At 41.2% G+C, this 26,020-nt stretch overlaps 1 protein-coding gene across 1 annotated transcript in view; it reads right to left on the minus strand.

Moving 5' to 3' along the window:
- The window catches only part of fam83b (family with sequence similarity 83 member B), a 38,499-nt gene that overhangs the window by 11,283 nt on the left and 1,196 nt on the right, over positions 1–26,020 (minus strand). The window contains exons 2-3 of the mRNA XM_072278259.1: positions 20,329–20,804; positions 5,619–5,783 (exon numbers count right to left, since the gene is read on the minus strand). Of these exons, the coding sequence (XP_072134360.1) occupies positions 5,619–5,783; positions 20,329–20,787 (624 nt within the window). The 5' untranslated portion in view covers positions 20,788–20,804. The remainder of the gene's footprint in view (positions 1–5,618; positions 5,784–20,328; positions 20,805–26,020) is intronic.

A 26,020-nucleotide genomic window follows, 5' to 3' on the forward strand; every position in this document is an offset into this window, starting at 1 on the left:
TTGTCACTGTATCTCAGTACATGTGGCAACAATAAACCAACTCCAATTCCAATCTCAGTAAATGACAGATCAGTGTCAAAGAACCATCTGTCGTATTCTTGCTTCTGTATCTTTGTACAGAGCAAAGGAAGAAAAATAGGACTCAATAGAAGTTCAATGGAAGCAATTGAATGGCCGTACGCCAGAGCATATTTGAGGAAGTGAACCGCAAAAACACACATTCTTGTGTTCCTATACTTCGATGCACCAATAATCCTTAATCAAAACTGAGAATAAAGTAGAAAGCACTTTGCAAAGTAATGTTGAATCACCTTGATGTAATTCTTGGGAAAAGCTCCTTTGAAATAGTGAGGATGGGATAAACATAAGGTTTGACTGAATGTTTTGCTAATTGGTTGTTGAGTAAATATGGTTCTGTTTGGTCTTTATTTGAGTAATGATGTGCTTGAACATGACTAATACAGGACATGATTATTTGAAGCAGTTTTTACCTTTATCATTATAGATTGTCCTATTGTGGCCATCTGGTAGTTATGACCATAAGACCTAGGAGCAGAATTAGGCCATTCAAGCCATTATGTCTTTTCCGCCATTCCATCATGGCTGATTTATTATCCCCTCAACCCCATTCTCCTACCTTCTCCCACAACCTTTGACATCCTTACTATCAATCTCTGCTTTAAATACACCCAATGACTTGGCTTCCACAGCTATCTGTGGCAATAAATTCTTCAGATTCACTACCCTCTGGCTAAAGAAATTCCTCGTGTTCAAAAGGGAAGTTCATGTATTCTGAGGCTGTGCCCTCTGTTTCTAGACTCCCCCACTATAGGAAACATTCTCTCCATATTCACTCTATCTAGGCCTTTCAATGTTCGATAGGTTTCAATAAGATCCCACCCTCATTCTTCTAAACACCAGCAAGTACAGATCCAGAGCCATCTGCTGCTCCTCATTCATTAACTCTTTCATTTCCAGGATCATTCTCACGAACCTCCTCTTCATCTCCTGCAGTGCCAGCACATCCTTTCTGGTTAATGACAGAGGGGCTCCTGCACTCAAGGCCTGGTCTTCACACAAAATTTCAGTAGATAAACAAAAGCTGTCAAAAATAAAATTCTGTAGGATATTCTAAAAATTCTCAAAACATTCTAAAAACCTTGAAAAAATAAATGACATGGTACCACAGCACGGCAGTTAGCACACTGCTGTTACAGCACCAATGATTTGGGTTCAATCCCACCACTGTTTGTGAGGAATATGTACATCCCCCTGTTACCACATGGGTTTCCAAAGAGTAACCTGGCTTCCTCCCACTCTCCAAAGACATACGTATTAGAAGGTTAATTGGTCAAATGCGTGTAGCCAGGTGGCAAGGCTCATCAGGCTGGAAGGGCCTGCTATCATGTTGTATTTCCAAATAAAATAAAAAATTCCATTCCCAGTTTTCATCCTTTTATCCGCTCTGGGTTTGTATGTGTGGTTTATGATATTATTTGTTCTCCAAATCACTCAAAGCCTTTCAAGGAAACTTAAGCTATAATTCCATTATTAATTATGATGATATAATTTATATGATATTGGGAAAGTTTGAATAGGCGAGGGCTTTATTCCCTGCAATGTAGAAGAATGAGGGGAGATTTGACAGCAGTATTCAAAATTATGAGGGGTAACTGCAAGCAGGCTTTTTCCACTGAGATTAGATGAGACTAGAACTAGAGGTCATAGGTTAAGGGTGAAAGGTAAAATATTAATTTACTCACTAAGAAGGTGGTGTGAATGTGGAATGACCTGCCAGTGGAAATGGTGGGTGCAGGTATGATTTCAACATTTAGAGAAGTTTGGATAAGTACATGGACAGGAGGTGAATGGAAAGTTCAAAGTTCAATGATCAAAGTAGATCTATTATCAAAGTACATATACGAGGGGTGATTGATAAGTTTGTGGCCTAAAGTAGAAGGAATCAATTTTAGAAAACCTAGCACATTTATTTTTCCTACATTTACACACTTAGTCCAGCGGTCGTGGAGCATACAGATCCCTTCTTTGTAGAAGTCGGCGTCTTGCACCTCCAGAAAGTGGTCCACAGCAGGGTGATTGATAAGTTCATGGCCTAAAGTAGATGGAGATAAATGTGCATGTAACGAGAGCTGTATAACTCATCTCTTTCTACCTTAGGCCACGAACTTATCAATCACCCCTGCTGTGGACCACCTGGAGGTCCAAAACACTCTCGTTACATGCGCGTGCAGTTCAACTCTTTGAGTGATAATGCAGAAAGTTTGAAGTTAATAACTCATCTCCTTCTACCTTAGGCCACGAATTTATCATTCACCCCTGCTATGGACCACTTCTACAAAGAAGGGATCCGTATGCTCCACGACCGCTGGATTAAGTGTGTACATGTAGGAGGGGACTATATTGAAAAATAAATGTGCTAGGTTTTCTAAAATTGACACCTTTTACCTTAGGCCACGAACTTATCAATCATCCCTCGTATACAGCACTCTATTTTGCCCTGAGATTATTTTTCTTCTGGGCAATTCACAGTAATTACAAAGAAACACAATAGCATCATTGAAAAACCACACTCAAAGATGGACAAAGAACCTATGTACAAAAAGCAACAAACTGTGCATATACTAAAGAAAAATAACAATAAATATCAAGAACATGAGGTAAAGAGTCTTTGAAAGTGAGTCCACAGGCTATGGGAAGGATTCAGTGCTGGGGTGAGTGAAGTTAAGTGAAGTTATCCCCTCTGGTTCAAGACCCTGGTGGCTGAGGGGTAACAACTGTTCCTGGACCTGGTGGTGTGAGTCCTGAGGCTCTTGTACCTCCAGCGGCAGTGAGCAGAAAACATGTCCTGGATGGTGGGTGTCCTTGACGCTGGACACTGTTTTCCAGACACAGCGCTCACTGTAGATGTGCTCAATGGTGGGGATAAGGCAGAATAACAGTTCTACACAGATTAGATGGGCCAAAGGACCTGTTCTGTGCTGTGGTGCTCTATGACTCTAATTCTCAATGATGGAAAAAATTCTTCCTTAACCTTAAACTGGGTTATCTGAATATGGACAATACATCAGCAAAAAGGATGAAGGAAAGCTAAGAAAATATAGAAGACTCGTGAGACCTACAATGCCAAACATGCAAAAATAATCATTAGACCAAGGACAAATAATTCATCCGCTGAGCTGAGTATCAGGGAGCCCAGACTGAAAGGTAGAAGTCTTGAAGAATAGGTTGTGATCACAGTTAGGGAATGTCTCATAGATGACTCCTTTGCTACCTAAGGCACCTACCAAGATCTCAAATATCTGTTCTATCAAACCTTGCAAGGCGGGAGTAGCCAGCAAGCACAACCTCCATGATCCCCTTCAACTCAGACACCATTGTGAGTCTGGAAATGTATTGTGTGATGAGTCAAAACTACAGGCCCAGTGAAGGCTGGAGTCACCCTGTGATCACCTAATTCTGTTACAGAATACAGAACATTACAGTAAAGTATAGGGCCTTCAGCTACAAAGCTATGTCAGCCTTCTAACCTACTTCAAGATCAGTCTAACGCTTTCCATCTACATAGTCCTCTATTTTTCTCTCATCCATGTGCTAATGTGAGAGTTTCTTAAATGTCCCTCATGTATTTGCCTCTACCACCATCCCTGGCAGTGCTACACACCCACCCCTTGATGTGTAAAAAACTTATCTCTGATATCTCCCCAAAACCTTCCTCTAATCACTTTAAAATTATGCCTCTCACATTAGACATTTCTGCCCTAGGAAAAGACCATAAGACATAGGAGCAGAATTAGGCCATTCAGTCCATCGAGTCTCTCTGTCATCCCATCGTGGCTGATCCTGGATTCTACTCAACTCCATATACCTACCTCCTTTCCATATCATTTAATCCCCTGACCGATCAGGAAACTATCAATTTTTGCTTTAAATACACAGTCTGTGGCAGAGCATTCCACAGATTCACTACCCTCTGGCTAAAAAAAGTTCCTCCTTTCCTCTGTGCTAAAAGGTTGCCCCTCAATTTTGAGGCTATGCCCTGTAGTTCTGGATATCCCCACCAGAGGAAACATCCTCTCCACATCCACCCTATCTAGTCCTTTCAACATTCGGTAGGTTTCAATGCAATCCCATGCACTGTTCTAAATTCCAGTGAGTACAGGCCCAAAGCTGCCAAATGCTCCTGTTCTGTTAACCCCTTCATTCCTGGAACCATCCTCATGAACCTCCTCTGGATTCTCTCCAATGACAACACATCCTTTCTGAGATATGGGGCACCAAAACTGTTGACAATACTTCATGTGCAACCTGACTAGTGTCTTATAAAGGCTCAGCATTATCTCCTTGCTTTTATATTCTATTCCCCTTGAAATAAATGCCAACATTTAATTTGGCTTCTTTACCACAGACTCAACCCGTAAATTAACCTTCTGGGAGTCTTGCAATGGTACTCTTAAGTCCCTCTGCACCACTGATGTTTGAACCTTCTCCACATTTAGGTAATAGTCTGCACTATTGTTCCTTTTACCAGAATGCATTATCATACATTTCCCAACACTGTATTCCATCTGCTACTTTTTTGCCCATTCTTCCAATTTGTCTAAGTCCTGCTGCAATCACATTGCTTCCTCAGCACTACCTACTCCTCCACCTACCTTCATATCATCTACAAACTTTATCACAAAGCCAAAAAGGCACTTGTTTTCCACTACATCTACAGGTATGCCTCTTATTATCTTAAACATCTCTATCAAGTCACCACTCAACAGTAAGCCCTAGCTCATTTAACATATTCTGATAAAACAAAATCTCTAATCCAGGTAACATCCTGGTAAATCTCTTCTTTTTTTTTTCTTTTAGGCATCTGTTATCCTTGTGAGACCATGGATTTGTGCCTTGGAAGGTTTCCAGGGCGTAGGCCTGGGCAAGGTTGTATGGAAGACCGGCAGTTGCCCATACTGCAAGTCTCCCCTCTCCACACCACCAATGTTGGGAAGGGAAGGGCATTAGGACCCATACAGCTTGGCACTGGAGTCGTCGCAGAGCAATGTGTGGTTAAGTGCCTTGCTCAAGGACACAACATGCTGCTTCAGCCAAGGCTCGAACTAGCGACCTTCAGATCGCTAGACTACTTAACCACTTGGCCATGCGCCACAAATCTCTTCTGAACCCTCCCTAAAGCTTACAATTCTTTCCTATAATGAGGTGACCAGAACTGAACACAATATTCCAAATGTGTTAACCAGTTTTATAGAGCTGCAACATTACCTCGCAGCCCTTGAACTCAGTCCTCCAACTATTAAAGGCCAACACACGAGACACTTTCCTAACCACCAAGCAACGTATGTGGCAACTTTGAGGGATCTATGAAAGAGGACGCCAAGATCCCTCTGTTTCTCCACACTGTTATGAATTTTGTTCTGTGTCCTCCATGGAGAAAGTGGATCAAGAATGTGTTTAAGAATCAGCTGAGCATTGCAGGAATCTCCCTTACTTCAGTGTCTTTTAACCTTCTGCTTTGTGCCTGCTTTGCTGTCCCACCAACAAAGCTGTGACCCAGCTAACATCCATGCAGGCCCTCCAAAACAAGTGACTCTTACCATGAACCTCTGGAGGTGAACACCTTGGTTCTCACACATGGCGGTAAAGTGTCTGAAGTTGGAGTCATCAAGAACAATGTAGATGGGAACCCCCCTGGTGGCAGCATCCAGCACTTCCTTGAAGATGTCCACATCAGTGAACACATCCATAACGATAGCAATGACCTGTTCAGAGTGTAAAACATTTAAAGGAATCCAGTCAGTCTTTGGCATTGGAACTCTCAATGAGTACACCAATTTTTCAAAGATATCCTCTTTATACCACACTGTTTTTGCTCTTTAACTCACTATATTTGTTTTCTTTTTGCACCATTTATGTACATGTAAAGAAGAGGCAATAAATTGGATTAGTCAGAGAAGCCAGAGGGTGTTGCCTCACTGACCGGAGACCTATCATTATTGCTGTGCCACAGGGATCGGTGCTGTTTGTCATTCATATCAATGATCTCGATGACAATGTAGTTAACTTGATCAGCAAATTTGCGGATGACACCAAGATTGGGAGTGTAGTGGACAGTGAAGAAGACTATCAAAGCTTGCGGTGGGTCCTGGACCAGCTGCAAAAATGACTGATAAATATCAGATGGAATTTAATGCTGACAAATGTGAGGTGTTACAATTTGAGAGGACAAACAAAGGTACAATTTACACAGTGAGCAGCAGGTCACTAGGTAGAGATATGTAAAATTATAAGTGGTATAGATAGGGTGAATGCAAGCAGGCTTCTTCCACTGAGTTTGTGTGAGACTAGAACTAGAGGTCATGGGTTAAGGGTAAAAGGTGAAATGTTTTAACAAAACTCGAAAAGGAACTTCTTCACTTAGAGGGTAGTGGAAGTGTGGAATGAACTGCCAGTGAAAGTGGTGAATGCAGGTTCAATTACAACACTTAAGAGAAATTTGGATAGGTACATGAATGGGAGGGGTATGTATGGCTATGGTCCAGGTGCAGGTTAATGGAACTAGGCAGATTAATGGTTCGGCATTGTCCAGATGGGTTGAAGGGCCCGTTTCTGTGCTATAGTATTCTATGACTATAAAATTATGAGAGGCATAGTTGGAATCTTTTTTTCCCCAGGGTTGAAATATTTAATACTAAAGGACATGCATTTAAGGTGAAAGAGCTGAACTTCAAAGATGATGTGCAGGGTTGTTTCTTTATATTTACAGAGAATGTTAGGTGCCTGGATCACGCTGCCTAGAACGGAAGTGCAGAGAATGGAGGGATATTGTGTAGGCAGAAGTAATTAGTTTAGTTAAGTATTTAATTACTAGTTTGATTAGAACAGTACATCATCATGGGCTCAAGGGCCTGTTCCTGTTCTGTGTTCTATGTTCTAAGTTTCTTATCAGCTAAAGATAGTATCTACTTCATTAACGAGTATTAACAATTATTTAACGAGTAAGTACACTCAGTAGCCACTTTATTAGATACTGCTGTACACCTGCTCATTAATATAAATATCTAATCAGTAGCTCATAAAGCATGTAGACCTGGTCAAGTTGTTCAAGAGAAGAAATGTGATCACAGTGACTTTGACTGTGGAATCATTGTTGGTGCCAGAAGGGGTCACCTGAGTATCTCAGAAACTTCTGATCTTTTGGGATTTTCACGCACAACAGTCTCTGGAGTTTACAGAGAATGGAGTGCAAAACAAAAAAAATCCAGTGGGTGGCAGCCTTGTTAATGAGAGAGGTCAGAGAAGAATGGTCAGATTGGTTCGAGCTGACAGGAAGGCAACAGTAACTCAAATAACCATGTGTAACAACAGTGCTGTGCAAAAAAGCATCTCTGAATGCACAGTATGTTGAACCTTGAAGTGGATGTGCTACAATAACAGAAGATCATAAACATACACTCAGCGGCCACTGGGTATACAAGATCATCTGAAACCAAGCCAAACACTGATCTGTACTTTTAAATTCAAATTGAATTACAATGTATCACTGGCATAATTACACATACAGAAACAGGCCCTTCGGTTCACATTCAATATGATCTTATTTATTCTAAATCATTATTAAAGTATATTTATTAATTTATTTATGTAATACTGGTATACTTATTAATCGATTACTGAAATATTTGCTAATATATTAATATGTTACTGTTATCTCTTAAAAGTTCCACTTTAATGTATAATGGGGGGCACGACAGTGGTGTAATGGATAGAACCACTGTCTCTTCGTGCCAGAAATATGGGTTCAACCCTGGCCTCGGGTACTGTCCGTTTTGAGTTTGCATGTTCTCCCTGTGACTGCATGGGTTCCCTCCTACTGATGGGATGGTCACAATCACAGAAGGCTCAAACATGCCTTCTATTTCCTAAGATCCAAGAAAGACTTCGGAAGCTGAAAATCTTGAGCAACAGGCACAAAATGCTGGAGGAACTCAGCAGGTCGGGCAGCATTTCTGGAGAGAGATAAAGAGTCAAGGTTTTGTGCCAAGACTCAGCACAGGAAAGAAAGGGGGAAGAAGCAGAATAAGAAGGTGGGGGGGAGAAGGAGTACAAACTGGCAGCTGATGGGTGAGACCAGGTGATGGTGACGGGAGTTGGCAGAGGGGAGGGGATGAAGTGAGAAGTTGGCAGGTGATATGTGGAAAAGGTAAAGGATGCAGAAGAAGGAAACAAATAGAGGAGAGTGGATGATGGGGAGAAGAGAGTGGATGATGGGGGAGAGGGAAGGTGGAAGGGTGCCAGAATGATGTGATTGGGCAGGTGAGGAGATAGTGGTGAACACATTGCCGTATTTATTATTGTATTTATTATTTCCATGTATAATTGGATACTCTGTGGCTTTATATCACTAGAAATTTCAAGGCACCCTTGTGTAAAGACAATAAGCTATTCCAAACAATAGTTTCCTTGGCACTATGGGGTGGAGCACCTCAGATTGGGTTATCCAACCTTCAGTGCATTTGAATATCAACAGGAGTGGGAGTGAAGTACTGCTGCTTCATTCAACAAGGTCACAGTCAACCTCTGACTCCGTCCACTTTCCCATCCAGTCCTCATACCTTCAGGGATTCTCAAACCATGAACATTCCAAATGTGAGCATACCTCTGCCTTTCAGGCTGAGAGAATCACACACTTCTGAGCAAGGGAACTTCAAATCATTTTAGACCCAAGCTGCAAACCATGCCCCCTTGCCCTAGGGTTTTACAGGGGATTCCCTGCACACCAGATTCAAATCAGGCTTCCTCAAGAAACACTGCAGAACAAATCTTTTTCGAAAATGTTGCTTCCTCAGAATTTTTTTTTTGTTTACAGTAGACTCTTGAAGCTGAACACAAATCTAATTTCAGACTACTTGTATCACATAGAAATTTGGAGAAACAAGAAATTAACTTTTATAGAATATAATATCTTTAATTTCATAAAGATGCTGACGCTTTGCAATAGTTCAACTAAGCTAAAAATGTTTTGCTAATGATTTTTGGTTCTACTCAGTGTCTGAGGCTTGCTTAAGTGTCCAACAATAATCAGCAGGCATTGCTGGATTCCAGTTGCCCTGATACTATTTCTCCATGACCGCAATTTCTTGGTGAAACCTTTCACCATGCTCGTCATTGTTAGTGCCAAGATTTGAAGGGAAGTAGTCTAAACAGGAATGCAGAAAATGGATCTTTAGTGACATGTTGCACTTCATGGTTTCGCGTGCTTGAAGCATGTTGTCAACCAGCTGCACATAGTTTGGTGCTTTGTAGCTGCCAAGAAAAATTTCAACAACGTCCTTGAATGCCTTCCATGTGATTTTCTCTGATCTCATTAAAAGTTCTTTGAATTGCCTGTCATTGATGACCTGTTTGATTTGTGGACCAACAGAAATGCCTTCCTTAATTTTGGCATCAGTTATTCTGACTTGAATTCTGAATTGAAATATCAAATATGGGCGATTTTAAAAAATGGTACGTGACAGGGAATTTTCATGATTAGCAACCCAAAATCCATAAAATACAGCCAAAAGCATTCAGGAAACAAGATCTTTGTTGTCAAGTGAGTTAGGGAATTGTATCTTTGAATTCCATGCTCCCCAGGAAGCTGAGACCAAACCCAACATTTCTGGCATCAGGGTAGAGGAGGAAAGGACATATGGAGTCATATAGTTGGATTGCACTACATAACAGAAATGGGACATATGGCCCATTTAGATTGTACCAACCTGTTCATAGATTAATAGAGCACTACAGCACAGAAACAGAAATATCTACCAACCTACCTGTACACAGACCATAGCCTTTCATACACATCTCAGCCATGTACCTATTCAAACTTCTATATGTTACAATTGAACTCATATCTACCACTTCCACTGCATCTCATTCCATACTCACAGCACCCTCTCAGTAAAGCTCACCCCTACGTTCCCTTGAAGCATTTTATCTTTCACCTATGACCTTTAGTTCTGGTTTCACCCAACCTCAGTGGGAAAAGCCTGCTTGCATTCATCTTATCTATACCCGTCATAATTTTGTACACCTCTATAAGTTCTCCACTCATCCTCCTAGCTCCAGAGTATAAAGTCCTAACTTATTCAACCTATCCCCGTAACTCAGATCCTCAAGTCCTGGGAAAATCCTTGTAAAGTTTCTCTGCACTCTTGAGTTTATTGACATCTTTCCTGTAGGTGGGTGACCAGAATTGAACACAGTACTCCGAATCTGGCCTCACCACCATCAACATAACACCCCATCTGCTGCACTTAATGCTCTGACTTATCAAGACCAATGCTGAGGGATTTTATTATGAAGACTTTTCTAAGTATGTTTTACTTTTTAATCTAACTCCCATCCCACCCTGCGGGATTAAATCAAAGGAATGACTGTGCGGGTAACTAAAAAGGCCCTCGGAAAAGCTGGAAATACTATTGTGAGCGATGATTCATTCAAGTGCAAATCAAGTAGATCTCTTATGAATAATCAGATCTTAAACTGTAACGTAGGAGTCATTGTACGTAATTTGAAATTGCCCCCAGAGGAAGTAGGATTATGGTAAAGGGTGAGAGGTAGAGAGAGTCTGAGAAAGAATCTTTTGATCCAGTAGGTGATTGGAATCTGGGATGGACTGCCTGAGTGGGCTATGAGGCAGGCATTTTAGCAGCATTTAAGTAAACAGCCCTGTATTTCAATCACCAACTCAAATAAGACTTGATAAGATTATAAGAGGCATCGACTGGGTAGAAAGCCAGAGTCCTTTTCCGAGGGAAGTAATGGCCAATAACAGAGGACATCATTTTAACATGGGTAGAGGAATGTTTAGAGGAGATGTCAAAGCTAGGGTTTTTACATAGAGAGAGGTGAGTACATGGAAGGCTCTGCCAAGGGTGGTGAGAGAGGCAGATACATTAAGGACATTTAGGAGACTGATGGACAGGTACAAGGCTAAAAGCAAATTGGAGGGATATGTGGGAAGAATGGGTTAGATTGATCTTTAAGTAGGTTAAACTGCTGGCACAGCATCATGGGTGAAAGAAAGAAATATTGATGAAAGAAAGATGGAGGGTTATGAGCTGTGTAGGAGGAAAGAGTTAGATTGATCCAGAAATAGGTTTATATAGGTTGGTACAACATCGTGGGCTGAAGGTACATATTGACCTGTACTGTTCTAGATTCTATGTTCTAAGACTATAGATAAAGTGCTGGTAAATGAGATTAGTTTAGATTAATCCAGCTAATTTAGATTAATTTAGGTTAACATGGACAAGGGAGGCTGGAATGGCCTGTTTCTGTGTTTTATGGCACTGTAACTATAATGTGAAAGGCCCTATTCATCTCTGCCAATTGATTTCCCAGGATCACCCACAAGTTAGTATCATCTGCCCATGTGCACAAGTCATGTGGCTTCCTGGGCAGGAGGAGGGACTGGGACCAACAAAATCAATTACAGAATAAAAACTGTTCAGCTCTTGAGTCAGGTGGAGCAGAAACGGGAATCTGGGAGACATTGATCTCAGCTGTGGAGAAGACCAAAGATTCACCTCAGCCCATCTCAATGAAGGAACTGCTCCTGCAATTGTTTATTCCTCTTCGTAGATGCTGTCTGACTTGTTGAGTTCCTCCGGCATTTTGTGTGTGTTACTCCGGATTTCCAAGAACCGCAGAATCTCTTGTATTTATAATTAACTTCTCTTCTCCACCCAAAATACAGAGATAATGACTCCTCATTCTACAGGCAAGAAATTCCATGCATGTGTCAATGAGTTACCCACTTATCCTTCTAAACTCTCAAGAAAACAAGTCACAATCAACCCAATCTCTCCCCATGATTGTTATGTCGTCTCAGGAATGAGTGCAGTGAACCTTCACTCTGATACTTCCGTAGCAAGTGGACCCTTTCCTAGATAAAGGCAGACAATTGTACTCAAAGTTCAAAGTAAATTTATTATTGAAGTACATATATGTCATCATGTACAACCCTGAGACTCGTTTTCTTATGGGCATTCACAGTAAAAAAAAAACAGTAAAATCAATGTAAGACCTATAGGATGGACAAACAACCAATGTGCAAATGACAACAAAGTGTAGAAGTACCAAAGAAAAAAAGCAATAAATATCGACAATATGAGATGAAGAGTCCCTGAAGTGAACCCATGAGTTGTGGGGCAGTTCAGTGATAAAGGGAGTGATGTTGAGTGAAATTAATACTTCTGGTTCAAGAGCCTGATAGTTGCAGGGTAATAACTGTTCCTAAACCTGGCTGTGTGGGTCTTGAAGCACCTGTACCTTCTTCCTGAAGGCAAAAGCAAGAAGAGAGCATGCCCTGGATGGTGGAGGTCCTTGATAATGGATGCTGCTTTCCTGTGATACTGCTCAATGGTGGGGATGGCTTTACCCAAGATGGACTAGACTGTACCAACTACTTTTTGTAGGATTTTCCATTCAAGAGCATTGGTGTTTCCATACCAGTCAGTATACTCTCCAATACATATCTACAGAAGTTTGTCAAAGGTTTGTAGGTCATGCCAAATCATCACAAACTTCTCAGGAGGTCAAGGTGATGCTCTGATTTCTTCATAATGGCACTTATGTCCAAGGACCAGGACAGGTCTTCGTGAAATGATAAGACTGAGGAACTTAAGGTTGCTGACCCTCTCCGCCTCTGGTGCTCTGATGAGGGCTGGCTTATAGACCCCTGGTTTCCTTCTCCTGATGTCAATAATCAGTTCCTTAGTCTTGCAGACACTGAGTGTTGTTCTGGCACCACTCAGCCAGATTTTCAATCAAAGTTCAAAAGCTCAAAGTAAAATTTATCATCAGAGTACATACATGTCACCACATACAACCCTGAGATTCTTTTTCCTGCAGGCATAATCAGCAAATCTATAAGACAGTAACTGTAAACAGGATTAATGAACAACAAACTGTGCAAATGCAAATATAAATAAATAGCAATAAACAACAAGAGCATGAAATAACAAGATAAAGAGCCCTTAAAGTGAGATCATTGGTTGTGGGAATACCAGACTAGAATGAGTGTAGTTATCCCCTTTTCTTCAAGAGCCTGATGGTTGAGGAGTAGTAACTGTTCTTGATCCTGATGGTGCGAGTCCTGAGGCTCCTGTACCTTCTACCTGATGGCAATAGTGAGAAAAGAACATGGCCTGGGTGGTGAGAATCTTTGATGAAGGATGCTGTTTTTCTATGGCAACACGTCATGTAATGTGTTCAATGGTTCGGATGGCTTTGCTTGTGATGTACTGGGCTGAATTCACTACGTTGTGAAGGATTTTCCGCTTAAAGTCTTTGGCCTACCCATACCAGGATGTAATGCAGCCTCCCTCCTATATGCTGATTTGCCACCTTTGAATTGGCCAATGACAGTGGTGTCATCAGAAAATGTAAATACAGCAATGGAGATGTGCTTAGCCTCACATTCATAAGTATAAAGCGAGTAGAGCAGGAGGCTAAGCACACAACCTTGTGGTGCACCTGTGCTGATGGAGAGTGTGGAGGAGATGCTTTTGCCAATCTGAACTGACTGGGATCTGCAAGTGAAGAAATCAAGGATCCAATTGCACAGGGATGTATTGAGGGCAAGGTTTTGAAACCTATGGCTTAGTTTTGAAGGGATGATAATAGTGAATGCCAAGCTGCAGTTAATAAAGAGCATCATGATATATGCCTCCTCACTGTACAGATGTCTCAGGGTATATGAACTAACATCTGCTGTGGACTTGCAATGACGGTAGGCAAATTAGAGTGGATCCAAGTCACTCTCAGGCAGGAGTTGATATGTTTTATCACCAATCTTACAAAGCATCTCATCACAGTGGATGTAAGTGCTACTGGACGAGAGCCATTGAGACTGGTTACCACTTTCTTCTTAGGCACCATACAACTGAAGCCTACTTGAAGCAGACGGGTACCTCAGACTGCCAAAGTAAGAGGTTAAAGATATCAGTAAACACTCCAAACCAGTTAATAAGCACAGATGTTTATTACTTGGCCAGGTACCCTGGCTGATCCAGATGTAGAATCCTCTTGGGTAGAGTTAAAAAACTACAAGGGTAAAAAGACCCTGATGTGAGTTATGTTCTGACCTTCGAACAGTAGACAGGATGCAAGCCACAAATTACAATGGGAGATAGAAAAGGCATGTAAAAAGAGCAATGCTGCAACAATCCTAGGGGATTTCGCTATAGATTATTGGAAAAATTAAGTTGGTGCTGGAGAGGGAATTTGTAGAATGCCTACCAGATTACTTCTTAGAACAGCTTGTGGTTGAGCCCACTAGGGGAATGGCAATTCTGGGTTGGGTGTTACATAATGACCCCGATTTGATTAGGGAGCTTAAGGTAAAGGCACCTTTAGGAGGTAGTGATCACCTTATCAAAGTTTGAGATGGAGCAGATAAAGTCAGATGTATCAGTATTATAGTAGAGTAAAGGGAATTATAGAGGTGTGAGAGCAGAGCTGTCAAAAGTTGATTGGAAGGGGTCCACAGTAGGAAAAAAGGGAGAATAGCAATAACTTATGTTTCTGGGGGGAGGGGGAGAAATTCAGAAGGTGCAGGAAGGATACATCTCAAAAATGAAGAAGTATTCTAAAGTGAGGATAAGGCAACCATGGCTGACAAGTGAAGTCAAGCACAACATAAAAACAAAAGAGAGGACAAATAATATAGCAAAAATCAGGGGGAAGGCAAAGGATTCGGAAGCTCTTAAAACCCATCAGAAGCAATGAAATAAGCCACACAGAGAGAAAAGATGAAATACGAGAAAGGTTCTGGTTCTTTCCCAGCGTATATGAGAAATAAACTCTTCTTGGGCTTCCATCTGGGTACAGGTATCAATTTTAACCAACGTTTCAATGATAAACTCTGCCATCTTCGTCAAGGATGATGCTTGGGCATGTCTAGTCCTGTGGTATTTAAAACCCCATAATTTGTCCCTCCTGATTAGTTAGTTCTCATCCAATCCTCATCAAATTTGCTAAATACAATGCCAGATTAAACTAAATCTCTTCTACTGTACATAGAACATCAAACAGTACAGCACAGTAACAGACCCTTTGACCCACAAAGTTGTATTGAACCAATTAAATTACTAATCAAATGGCCAACTAAACTATTCCCCATGCTTACACAATGTCCATATCCTTCCAATTTCCTCACAATATTTTCTCAGACTGACTGAGTGATCTGACGCTTTGCTGTAAGATACAGAGTTTGGTGAGGTTTCCAGTGTAGTGCATGGCTTGGACGCCTAGAAGCCTGGAGACAGGACATTTCTCACCAATCTTGCTGATTAAAGTGTCAAGCAAGATTGAAATCAACGAGAATGAGAATGGAAGGCAAGAATGCCTGTGTTTGACTAGTCTCTCTCTACCTTTCACTCATTGCTGCCAGGGGAAGGTGCCTTCATGTGACTGATCTCTCTCTCTCTCTCTCTCTCTCTCGCCCTCTCGCCCTCACTTGCTGCTCGCAGAAGAAAGTACTTTTGTTTAACCAGTCTCTCTCTCTCTCCCCCTCTCTCTCTCTCCCCCCCCCCCCCCCCCGATGCTGCCACAAGAAGGTGCCAGAGTCTTGGACAAGGTTTAATAGATGCAATTTGTGGATTGGACTTTGTAGTTCATGTTATGATCTATTTCTGTTTTCTAAGTACTCCTTTTTTTTTAAATACTATTTTGATCAGGGTGGATTTGCTCTGCAGCCTGCAATCAATGAATGAAATTAGGCAGTACCAAATTGAACTAAACTGAATAATTTGTGTTTCTTTGTTTGTGGCTGTCCATAGGAAGATGAATCTCAGGGTTGCTAACTGCACACATACTTGATAATAAACATACACTGTTTTGAATCTTTATTCATTGAACATTTATGTGCCTATTTAAATGTCTCTTAGAAGTCTCTAATATATCTGCCTCTAACACCACATCAGAGAGCACATTCCAGCCACCAACCATGCTCTGTGTAAAAAAAGCTTGCCTCTCACATTTCCTTTGAAATTACCCAGTCACACATTAAATGCACGCTATTTCAATCCTGCGAAGATACACTGTATCTAATGTATCTTTGCCTCTAATAATCTTATAAACCTCTATCAAGCAACCCAAGTTTTTCCATCCTCTCATTGTAGCACATGCCCTCTAATCCAGATAGCATCCTGGTTAACCTCAACTGTACCCTTTCAAAGCCTCATGATCCACATTTATGTGCCTAATTAAAAGCTGCTTAAGCGTCACTGTTGTATATGCTTCCTCCACTACCCCGGCAGTCCATTCCAGATACCCACCACTCTCTATGTACAAATGCCCGATACACCTTTAAACTTTCCACCTTCTCAGCTTAAATATATATCCTCTAGTATCTGACATTTTCACCCTGAGTAAAAGACCCTGAATGTGTACCCATCATAATTATATAAACCTATCAGGTTTTCCTTCAGCCTCCACTGCTCCAGAGAAAACAAACCAAGTCCATCCAACTTCTTCTTATATGTCATGCCCTTCACTCCAGCCTGCATGCCGGTGAACCTCTTCTGTACGTTTTCTAAAAGCCTTTACATCCTTTCTGTAACGGGGCAACCAGAACTGCAATGCTCCAGATGCAGCCCACCCAGATTTTATACAGCTGCAATATGACTTCCTGACTTTTTCAGTCTGTGCCACAACCAATAAAGGCAAACGGGCCACACACCTTCTTCACCATCCTATCTACTTGAGTGGCTACTTTCAGGGAGCTATGGCCTCTAACAGTTTATTACTGGAGAAATGAAGCCAAGGTGGCTCGAATAAGCTGAAAATCATATCCATACTCAAGTTGTAAACTTAGCCAGTTCCATCACCAGCATAAACCTCCCCACCATCAAGGATATCTTCAGAAGGTGGTGCCTGAAGAACTGTCATCCATTATAAAGAACCCCATCACCGGGGACATGCCCTCTTCTCATAATTACCAATGAGGTGAGATTGGAGGTGTGACTTGTAAAGGTGCCCTGCCCTATAAAAAATGCACACAAAGCCAGGTTATTCACAGAGCCTGCTCTTCTCAAGAAAGCTCTGTTTATGTGCACCATTCCTCAACCAAGCAACCTTCAGGGGACCTTATAAGAAGAATTGTAGAGCTGCGTGAAGCTGGAAATGGCTTCAAAAGCATTTCTAAAGACCTGAGTTTTCTCAGTCCACATTAAGAGACATTGTTTATAAATGGAGGAAATTCAGTACTGTTACAACTCTCCCTAGGAGTGGACATCTATAAAGATCACTCCAAGAGCACAATGTGCAATGCTGAAGGAGGTGAAAAAGAACCCAAGGGTATCAGCAAAAGACCTGCAGAGATCTGTAGAACTTGCTGAAGTTTCTGTTCATGTGTCCACTATTAGAAAAACACTGAACAAGAAAGGTGTTCATGGAAGGACACCATGGAGGAAACCACTGCTTTCCAGAAAAACACTGCTTTACGTCTCAAATTTGCAAAAGACCACCTGGATGTTCTACAACGCTTCTGGAACAATGTTCTGTGGACAGACGAGATAAAAGTTGAACTTTTTGGCAGAAATGCACACTGCTATGTTTGGAGGAAAAAAAGGGTACTGCACATCAACACTAAAACCTCATCCCAACTGTGATGCATGGAAGAAGGGGTATCATGTTTGGGGCTGCTTTGCTGCCTCAAGGTCTGGACAGTTTGTAATCGTTGAGAGGACAATGAATTCAAAATTGTATCAAGACATTTTACAGAAGAATACCAGAGTAACAATCTGTCACCTGAAGTTGAATAAGGCAACAAGACAATGATCCTAAAGACAAGAGTAAATTGACAACAGAATGGTTTAGAAAGAAGAAAATTTGTGTTTTGGAATGTCCTGGCCCAAGTTCTGACCTTTGTGGAAGGACCTGAAGCAAGCAGTTCATGCAATGAAGCCCACCAACATCTCAGAGGTGAAGCAATTTTCAAAGGAGAAATGGCCTAAAATTCCTCCAAGCCGATGTGTAGAACTGATCACCAGTTACCAGAAGAGTTTGGTTGAAGTTATTGCAGTACAAGAGGCTCACACCAGTTACTGAAAGCAAAGTTTCACATACTTTTTCCAATAAATACTTTTAATATTGGATTATTTTTCTCAATAAGTAAATGAACATGTATAATGTTTTGGTGTTATTTATTTAATTGGATTCTCTTTATCTAGTTTTAGGGCTTGCATGAAGATCTGATCATATTTTAGGTCATACTTATGCAGAAATAGAGACAATTACTGCAGAGTTCACAAACTTTCTTCTCGTTATTCCCATCTGGGAGTAGGTATCAGAACCAGAATTAAAATCAGGTCGATTGTCACTGGCATAAGTTATGAAATTTGTTGTGAACCTAAAGACCCACACCCAATATTTTAGCTTCTCCTCTTGCACCATCAGTTCTTTCTCTGAATGGTCCATGAACACTACCGTCATATTCCTCTTTTGCATGATTTATTTGTAGCATCATAACTTTTATATCCTGCTGCCACAAAACAACAATTTTCCTGGAACGTGGCAGTAACAATAAACCTAATTCTGCAGCTGAACCTGAGTTAGTCCCTCATACATAGGTGAGCAGTGGAATCTGGAGGGAGGTTTACGTTAATGTGGAGAGAACAAGTAGAGGAGCATTGTTAACGGGCACTTGAACGTTCACACACTACTGAGCCAGTACACGTCAGGGGAATCGGAGGTAGAGAAGGTCAAGAACTTAAAGTTCCTCAGTGTTACCATTTCAGAGGTTCTGTCTGGGATCCCACATGTGACGGTCATTATGAAGAAAGTACAATAGCACCTCTACTCTCTTAGAAGTTTGCAAAGATTTGGCATGTCATATAAAACTAGGACAAACTTCTATAGATGTGCTGTGGAGAGTATATTGACTGGTTGCATCACACCTGGGATGTAAATATCAATGTTCTTGAACAAAAAATCCTTCAAAAAGTAGTGGATATGGCCCAGTCTATCATGGGTAAAATGGATGCTGATCGACTATTGAGCACATCTACATGGAACACTGCTGCAGTAAATCAGCATCCATCATTAAGGACCACCACCATCCAGGCCTTGCTTTCTTCTAACTGTTGCCTTCAGGAAGGAGGTACAGGAGATGCAAGAGCCACAGCACCAGGTTCAGGAACTGTTATTACCCCTCAACCATCAGGCTCTTGAAACAGAGGGGATTACTTATCATTATTTTCTCATTTTGAATTTGCACAGTTTGTTGTCTTTCACACGTTGGTGTTTGTCTGCTTTGTTGAGTGTGGTCTTTCATTGACTCAAATGTGTTTCTTTGTATCTACTGTGAATGCCCACAAGAAAATGAATCACAGGGTTGTATATGGTGAAATATATGTACTTTGATAATATATTTATACTTTGAAGGCCACTGTGCACACGTGTACACACACACACACACACACACTTGAGATGTCTCAAACGTACCATTGTCCTGAAGGTAATTGTATACCATGAAATGTGCAAAGGAATTTTAGGCCCCTTATCTAAGAAAGGATGTGTTGGCATTGGAGAGGGTCCAGAGGAAGTTCACAAGAATGATCTCAGGAACTAATGTGTTGATGGATCTCGAAGGGTCTCGGCCTGAAACGTCGACTGCACCTCTTCCTAGAGATGCTGCCTGGCCTGCTGTGTTCACCAGCAACTTTTATGTGTGTTGCTTGAATTTCCAGTATCTGTAGAATTCCTGTTGTTGATGGATGAGGAGTGTTTGATAGTGCTGGACCTGTACTTGCAGGAATTTAGAAGAATGAGGGTGGGATCTCATTGAAAGCTATTAAATATTGAAAGGTTTAGATAGAGTGGAAATGGAGAGGGTGTTTTCTATAGTGGGGGAGTTTAGGACCAGAGGACACTGCCTCAGAATAGAAGGATGTCCCTTTAGAACAGAGGTGAGGAGAAATTTCTTTAGCCAGAGGCGAGTGATTCTGTGGAATTCATAGCCACAGACAGCTGTGGAGGCTAAGTCATTGGGTATATTTAAAGTGGAGGTTAATACGTTCTTGATTAGTCAGCGTGTCAAAGGTTATGTGGAGACAGCAGGAGAATGGGGTTGAGAGGGATAATAATTAGGTCATAATTGAATGGTGCAGCAGACTCGATAGGCCAAATGGCCTAATTCTGCTCCTACACCTTATAGCCTAATAAGTCACAAAAGTTGTGCTCTATCATAAAATATTTAACCCCATCCACTTTATCCAGGTATAACATTTATTGGTAAAAAAATTCTGGTACCTGACGTGCATTCCTGATGAGTTTCCTCACTATCTCCTTTATCGTGGGAGAGTCCTCTCTTGGCGGATGAAAATGCAAATCAATTTTGGTTTTGGTCTCCAATCCCTTTATAACGTAAGGCCATCCCAGGTCTAAGTCTGGAGCTTCTGTATCAGACTGGACCGGCCAGTAGGTGCCAGAGGAAGAGCCATCTGTGGTGTCCTCAAAAGTATTGATACTTAACGGAGGCAACTTTCGTACATTTTCCTTGATAAAATAAAGTTCCTCCTCCGCCAGGAACTGGCCTTGCCCTTCCTTGGCGAGAAATTCTTCGTAGCCAGGGATACCTTCATCCACTAACTTATCAATAGCTAACCGATACCATTCCTTGTAATGGGGCTCAATATACTCCGTGGATTTGAATTGATCACCCAGGGAAGAGATGTGGGAAGATAAATTCATGTTGATGGATGTTAACATAGAATATCCGGGGTTGCCTATTACAGGAAGAGAAAAAGCAATTTTATTATTCTGTGTAACAACAGGGAAGGCAAACCAGCAACAAACAATGAAGCATCTTACAATGACAACGCTTTACAAAATTCGGCACCATTGTAACATAGTGGTTAGCGCAATGCTGTTAGAGCTTGGGGCGTCAGAGTTCAGAGTTGAATTCTGGCACCATCGTAAAGTAGTTTGTAAGTTCTCCATGTGGGTTTCCTCAGAGTGCTCTGGTTTCCTCCCACAATCCAAAGACATACAGGTTCATGGAGTAATTGGTTACTATAAATTGTCCTGTGATACACGGGTTGCTAGGCAATGTGGCTCATTGGGCTGCAAGGGCCTGTTCCACACTGTATCTCTAAATAAATAAACAAATTCCTTATAAAGAAATGTTTTACCTGTAAACAATGAAGTGAAATGACTGCTGTAAGAAATATTTCATGTCCAAATTTAAAAGAAAATAAAATGGCGGATTTCAGATAATTAAGGATTGAAGAAGTACTTGTCAAAGCACGTTTGAATCTTCAGTGCCTGTTTGAATTATACCAGCAGCTTCAATGAGAGGTGTTGAATGTTAAATGTGTGATAGCCAATGAACATATAGGTTCCCAGCACTGCAGCACAGTACAGGCCCTTCAGCATAATGATGCTATGCCAAACACAATGTCAACTTAAACTAAGTCTCTTTGATCTGTACATGATCCATATTCATGTGTCTAACTAAAAGCCAACTCCTCCGTAGATGGTTCCAAACCCAGCTGCTTTCACTACCACCCCTGGCAGTTCATTCTAAGTACCACCACTCGCAAAAAATCTTGCCCCACACATCTCCTTTACACTTTCTACCTTCTTGCCTTAAATGCATTTCCTTTAGTATTTAACATTCCCACTTCAGGTAAAAGATTCTGTATGTCGACCCTATCTATGCCTCTAATAATCATATAAACTTTTATTGGTCTCCCCTCAACCTCTGCCACTCCAGAGAAAACAGTCCAAGTTTGTCCAACCTCTCCTGATAGCTCCTGCACTCTAATCCAGGCAGCATCCTAGTGATCTCCTTCCATACACTTTCCAAAGCCTCCACATTCTTCTATAACGGCGCAACCAGAACTCAACACAGTATTTCAGGTGCTGCCTAACCAAAGTCTTATCCAGCTGCAACGTGACATCCTGATTCTTATCGTCAGTGCCTGGACCAATAAAGGCAAGCATGCAACACCCCTTCTTTACCATCCTATCTACTTGTGTGGCCACATTCAGAGGACACCTTTATGAAGGCAGTGCCTCAAGAGGGTGGCATCCATCTTGAAGGAGCCCTGCCTTGACCAGTTCAGTATCATGCTCAAATTTCAAAGTTCAAAGTAAATTTATTATCAAAGTGCATATATTCATCATATTCTACCCTGAGATTCATTTTCTTGTGGGAATTCACAGTAGAACAGAGAAATACAACTGAATCAATGAAAACTACACACAAAGACTGACAAACAACTAATATGCTTAAGAGAAACTAACCGAAAAAATTATAAATAGACAGATAGGTAAACAGATAAATAAAATTATATTGGGAATGAGTCATAAAGTCTTTGAAAGTGAGTCCATAGGTTGTAGAGTCAGTTCAGGGTTGAGTTGAGTGAAGCTATCTATGTCACTCCAGGAGCCCGATGGTTGAAGGTAATAACATTTTCTAAACCTGGTGGTGTGGAACCTAAGACTCCTGTACCTCCTTCACGATGGCAGCAGTGAGAGGACAGCATGACCTAGAGATAGAAGCGATGCTGAAGAAATTGTAAGAACATAGAGTATAGAAAATAGAACGTTACAGCACAGTACAGGTCCTTCGGCCCACGATGTTGTGCCAATCTTTTAACCTACTCTAAAATCAACCCAACCTTTCTCTCCTACCTTACCTTCTATTTTTCTAATAGGATATATGTTAACAATAAATGGGCTGGACAGATATGTAGATAGGTGGCACAGCAGCTTGACAGCTCCAGTGACCTGGGTTCAAGCTTGAGCTCCAGTGATGTCCATGTGCAGTTTGCATGTTCTCCCTGACTATGTCAATTTTCCTTGGATGCTCCAACTTTCTCTCACTTCCCAAAGACATTTTGGTCAGAGGTTAATTGGCTATATGTTAATATCAAGGGCCTCTCCCACCTATCCCATGACCTCTTTGATCTCCTACCGTCAGGCAGAAAGTATCACAATACAAGATGCCAGGCATGGTAACAGCTTCTTCCCCTTGGCTGTGAGACTTCTGAACACTCTGCTACCACTCATTACACGTTACTTATGACAGTGTAGGGAGCATTATACTACCATAAATTTTACTATATGTCATATAAAGTATGCACTTTATGTCAACTTGTACATCTACAGAATATTTTAACTACCTGTTAATATTATTTTAAATGTTGTATGCGATGTGTGTTTTACACAGTACATAGATCACATACATGGTCTCAGATGAACATTGTTTAGTTTAGTTGTACACATGTGTACGGCTGAACAACAATTAACTAGAACTTGAATTTGCAGAATTAGGTGACAGGAGAATTGGTGGGAAGTTGATAGGCAGGTGAAAGGTGATATGGAGGATGCAGCAAGGAAAGGTTTAAAGTTCTGCGCTGATGAAACGGAGTGCTGACACCACAGAGTCTCAAGTTGAACCAAACCTCTGAGAGCTGGACTCTCCTTTGTACGGTGTGCACAGACAATGCAGTAACCCAGGCTGAACACAGCCCTTGAAAGTCTAACTCTCCTTTGTACAGACTTTCTTTTCAAGCCTGGGAACCAAGGTCACCAAGAATACCAAGACAAGACAAGGATATTTCCTATGGTAGGGGAGTTTAGGACCAGAAGTCACAGCTTCAGAACAGACGTACGAACAGAGCCGAGGAAGAATTTCTTTAGCCATATGGTAGTGAATACATGGAATTTATTGCCACAGATAGCTATGGACGCCAAGCCATTGGGTGTATTTAAAGTGGAGGTTCATACACAAAATGCTGCCTGGCCTGCCGAGTTCCTCTAGCATTTTGTGTGTGTTGCTCAGATTTCCAGCATCTGCAGACTTTCTCTCATTTTTAAAGTGGAGGTTGATAGGTTCTTGATTAGCCAGGGTTCAAAGGTTACAGAAAGAAGGCAGGAGAATGGGGTTGAGAGGGATAATAAATCAGCCATAATGGAATGGTGGAGGAGACACGATGGGCCATATGGCCTAATTCTGTTCCTATGTCTATGGTCTTATGCTCTATGATGCAAATGAAGATTCTAGAGCAAAAGTGACCTTTTGTCTTTGTGCGTAGTTTTTCATTACTTCTATTGTATTTCTTTATTCCCCTGCGAATGCTTGCAAAAACTGTATCTTAGGGTAGTAGATGATGACATATATGTACTTAGATAACAAATTTACTTTGAACTTTGGACAGTTATTTTACTAATTCTCAAATATTATTTGCCTTTAACACATATATTTAGTTAGTTACTAATACTCGAAATATGTATGATGATTAGTACTTAAATATGCAATTGATGGGATTCAGAAGTATACAAAATTACTATTAGATCGATATCTGTATCATACTAGGCAATTCTGTATTTAAAAAAAGCATTTTTTCATTCAAACTTCAGAACTGTTTGGTGACAGGGGCCAGGATGTTCTTGTGCACGAGTAAGTAAAATGTGATTGAGGAATGAGTGTGATTGTCAGAGTCTAGTTAATCAGCGATGACACAGATTACAGGGAGATAGCCTCTGTTAAAATCCCAAATTTTCTCAAAAGAAATAAGCTCAAATGAAATATGAGCTCTCATTGAGTCAGGAAGTTATCCAGTACAGAAACAGGCCCTTCCTCCCATTATCTCCATCAACTATCAATGCCCTAGCAATACTAATCTTATTTACCACTAGTAGGTATGTGCCCTTCTATGCCTGTTTACAATAAGTTTCTCTGCATGATCGCACTAAGCTGAACAAGTTCCTATTCAGAGTCACAAACTTCTATATATGATGCAGCAAAACCAACAGTTGATGTTTCAAGCCTGGACCCTTATCAGGCCTCGATGAAGTCTCAGTCAGAAATGTCGATTGTCTATTCATAAATGCTGCCTGACCTACTGAGTTCTTCCAGCATTTTGTGTGTGTTGCTTATGATTTCCAGCATCTGGAGAATTGCCTGTGTTTAGAACTAAGACTCAAGTTTCAGGGTGCATTTACTATCAAAGCATGTTTGCGGTATACAACTGAGAGATGATTTTCTCCAGACAGCTATGAAACAGGGAAAACCATAGAAGACGTTCAAAGGAAAAAATCAGCCCCACCGTGTGCGCAACACAAAAAAAAATCGTGCCGATGGCAACAAGAACATCAAATCCCAAAACCCAACTAAGTGCTTCCTGAACGTTATTATAGCTGGGGTGGTAATGGGGATAAGCTCCTTCAACTTATTAGATATTAAATTTGAGGCATGCCCTTCAAATAGCCTCTCTGACAACCAAGTCCAGCTCTTGGCCTTCGCCTGTGGCCTAGCTACTAAGCCCAGTGGAACTGTTTCTACTGACAGAAGAAGGGGCAAAAACTGGTTACTGGCACCTTAAAACAGTCACTTCAGGCAGATGGGGCTTGTCAGCCATGGTTAGCATCTCATCTAGGAGAAGGGAAACCGATCTCAAACATCTGCTGCCTTGTGGCTATAAGCACTCATAGGAAAGGCTTTGGGAGTAAACTCTGAGAAAAAATCCAGACTTGGCATCCCTAAAGCTGTGCTAAATTAAGTTCAACATTAAGTGGCAACTCCTGTGACACCCCTGGTGCCAAACTTCAGGTTAATCAATTGTGTTGAGAGGGAAAGGTTGTTACATGGGCAGCAGCAGGTTCTCCATATTGAATTGCCCAGGCTTGCATATCTAGACAGCTAGCATGAAGCATTCATGGTTGACCCTGAGTAACAGAGGCCTCAGAACTAAATCAATACCTTATACTAGCTCAATGCACATTAATGATCTGATACGTATGAATAGTATGCAACGCAAGTTTTTCACCGTACCTCGGTACATGTATTAATAATAAACCTATTTCAATTCCAGCATCAAGTGATTTTTCAGTGTTTCGAATTGCCTTTTTAGGAACTGGTTACATGGAACAAAGTCCATCATAATTAGAACTGTCACCAAACAAGTCACTTGCAAAGGTATGTCCATTTCTG

Source organism: Mobula birostris, chromosome 2 (genome assembly GCF_030028105.1).
Source record: "Mobula birostris isolate sMobBir1 chromosome 2, sMobBir1.hap1, whole genome shotgun sequence".
Taxonomy (NCBI): domain Eukaryota; kingdom Metazoa; phylum Chordata; class Chondrichthyes; order Myliobatiformes; family Myliobatidae; genus Mobula; species Mobula birostris.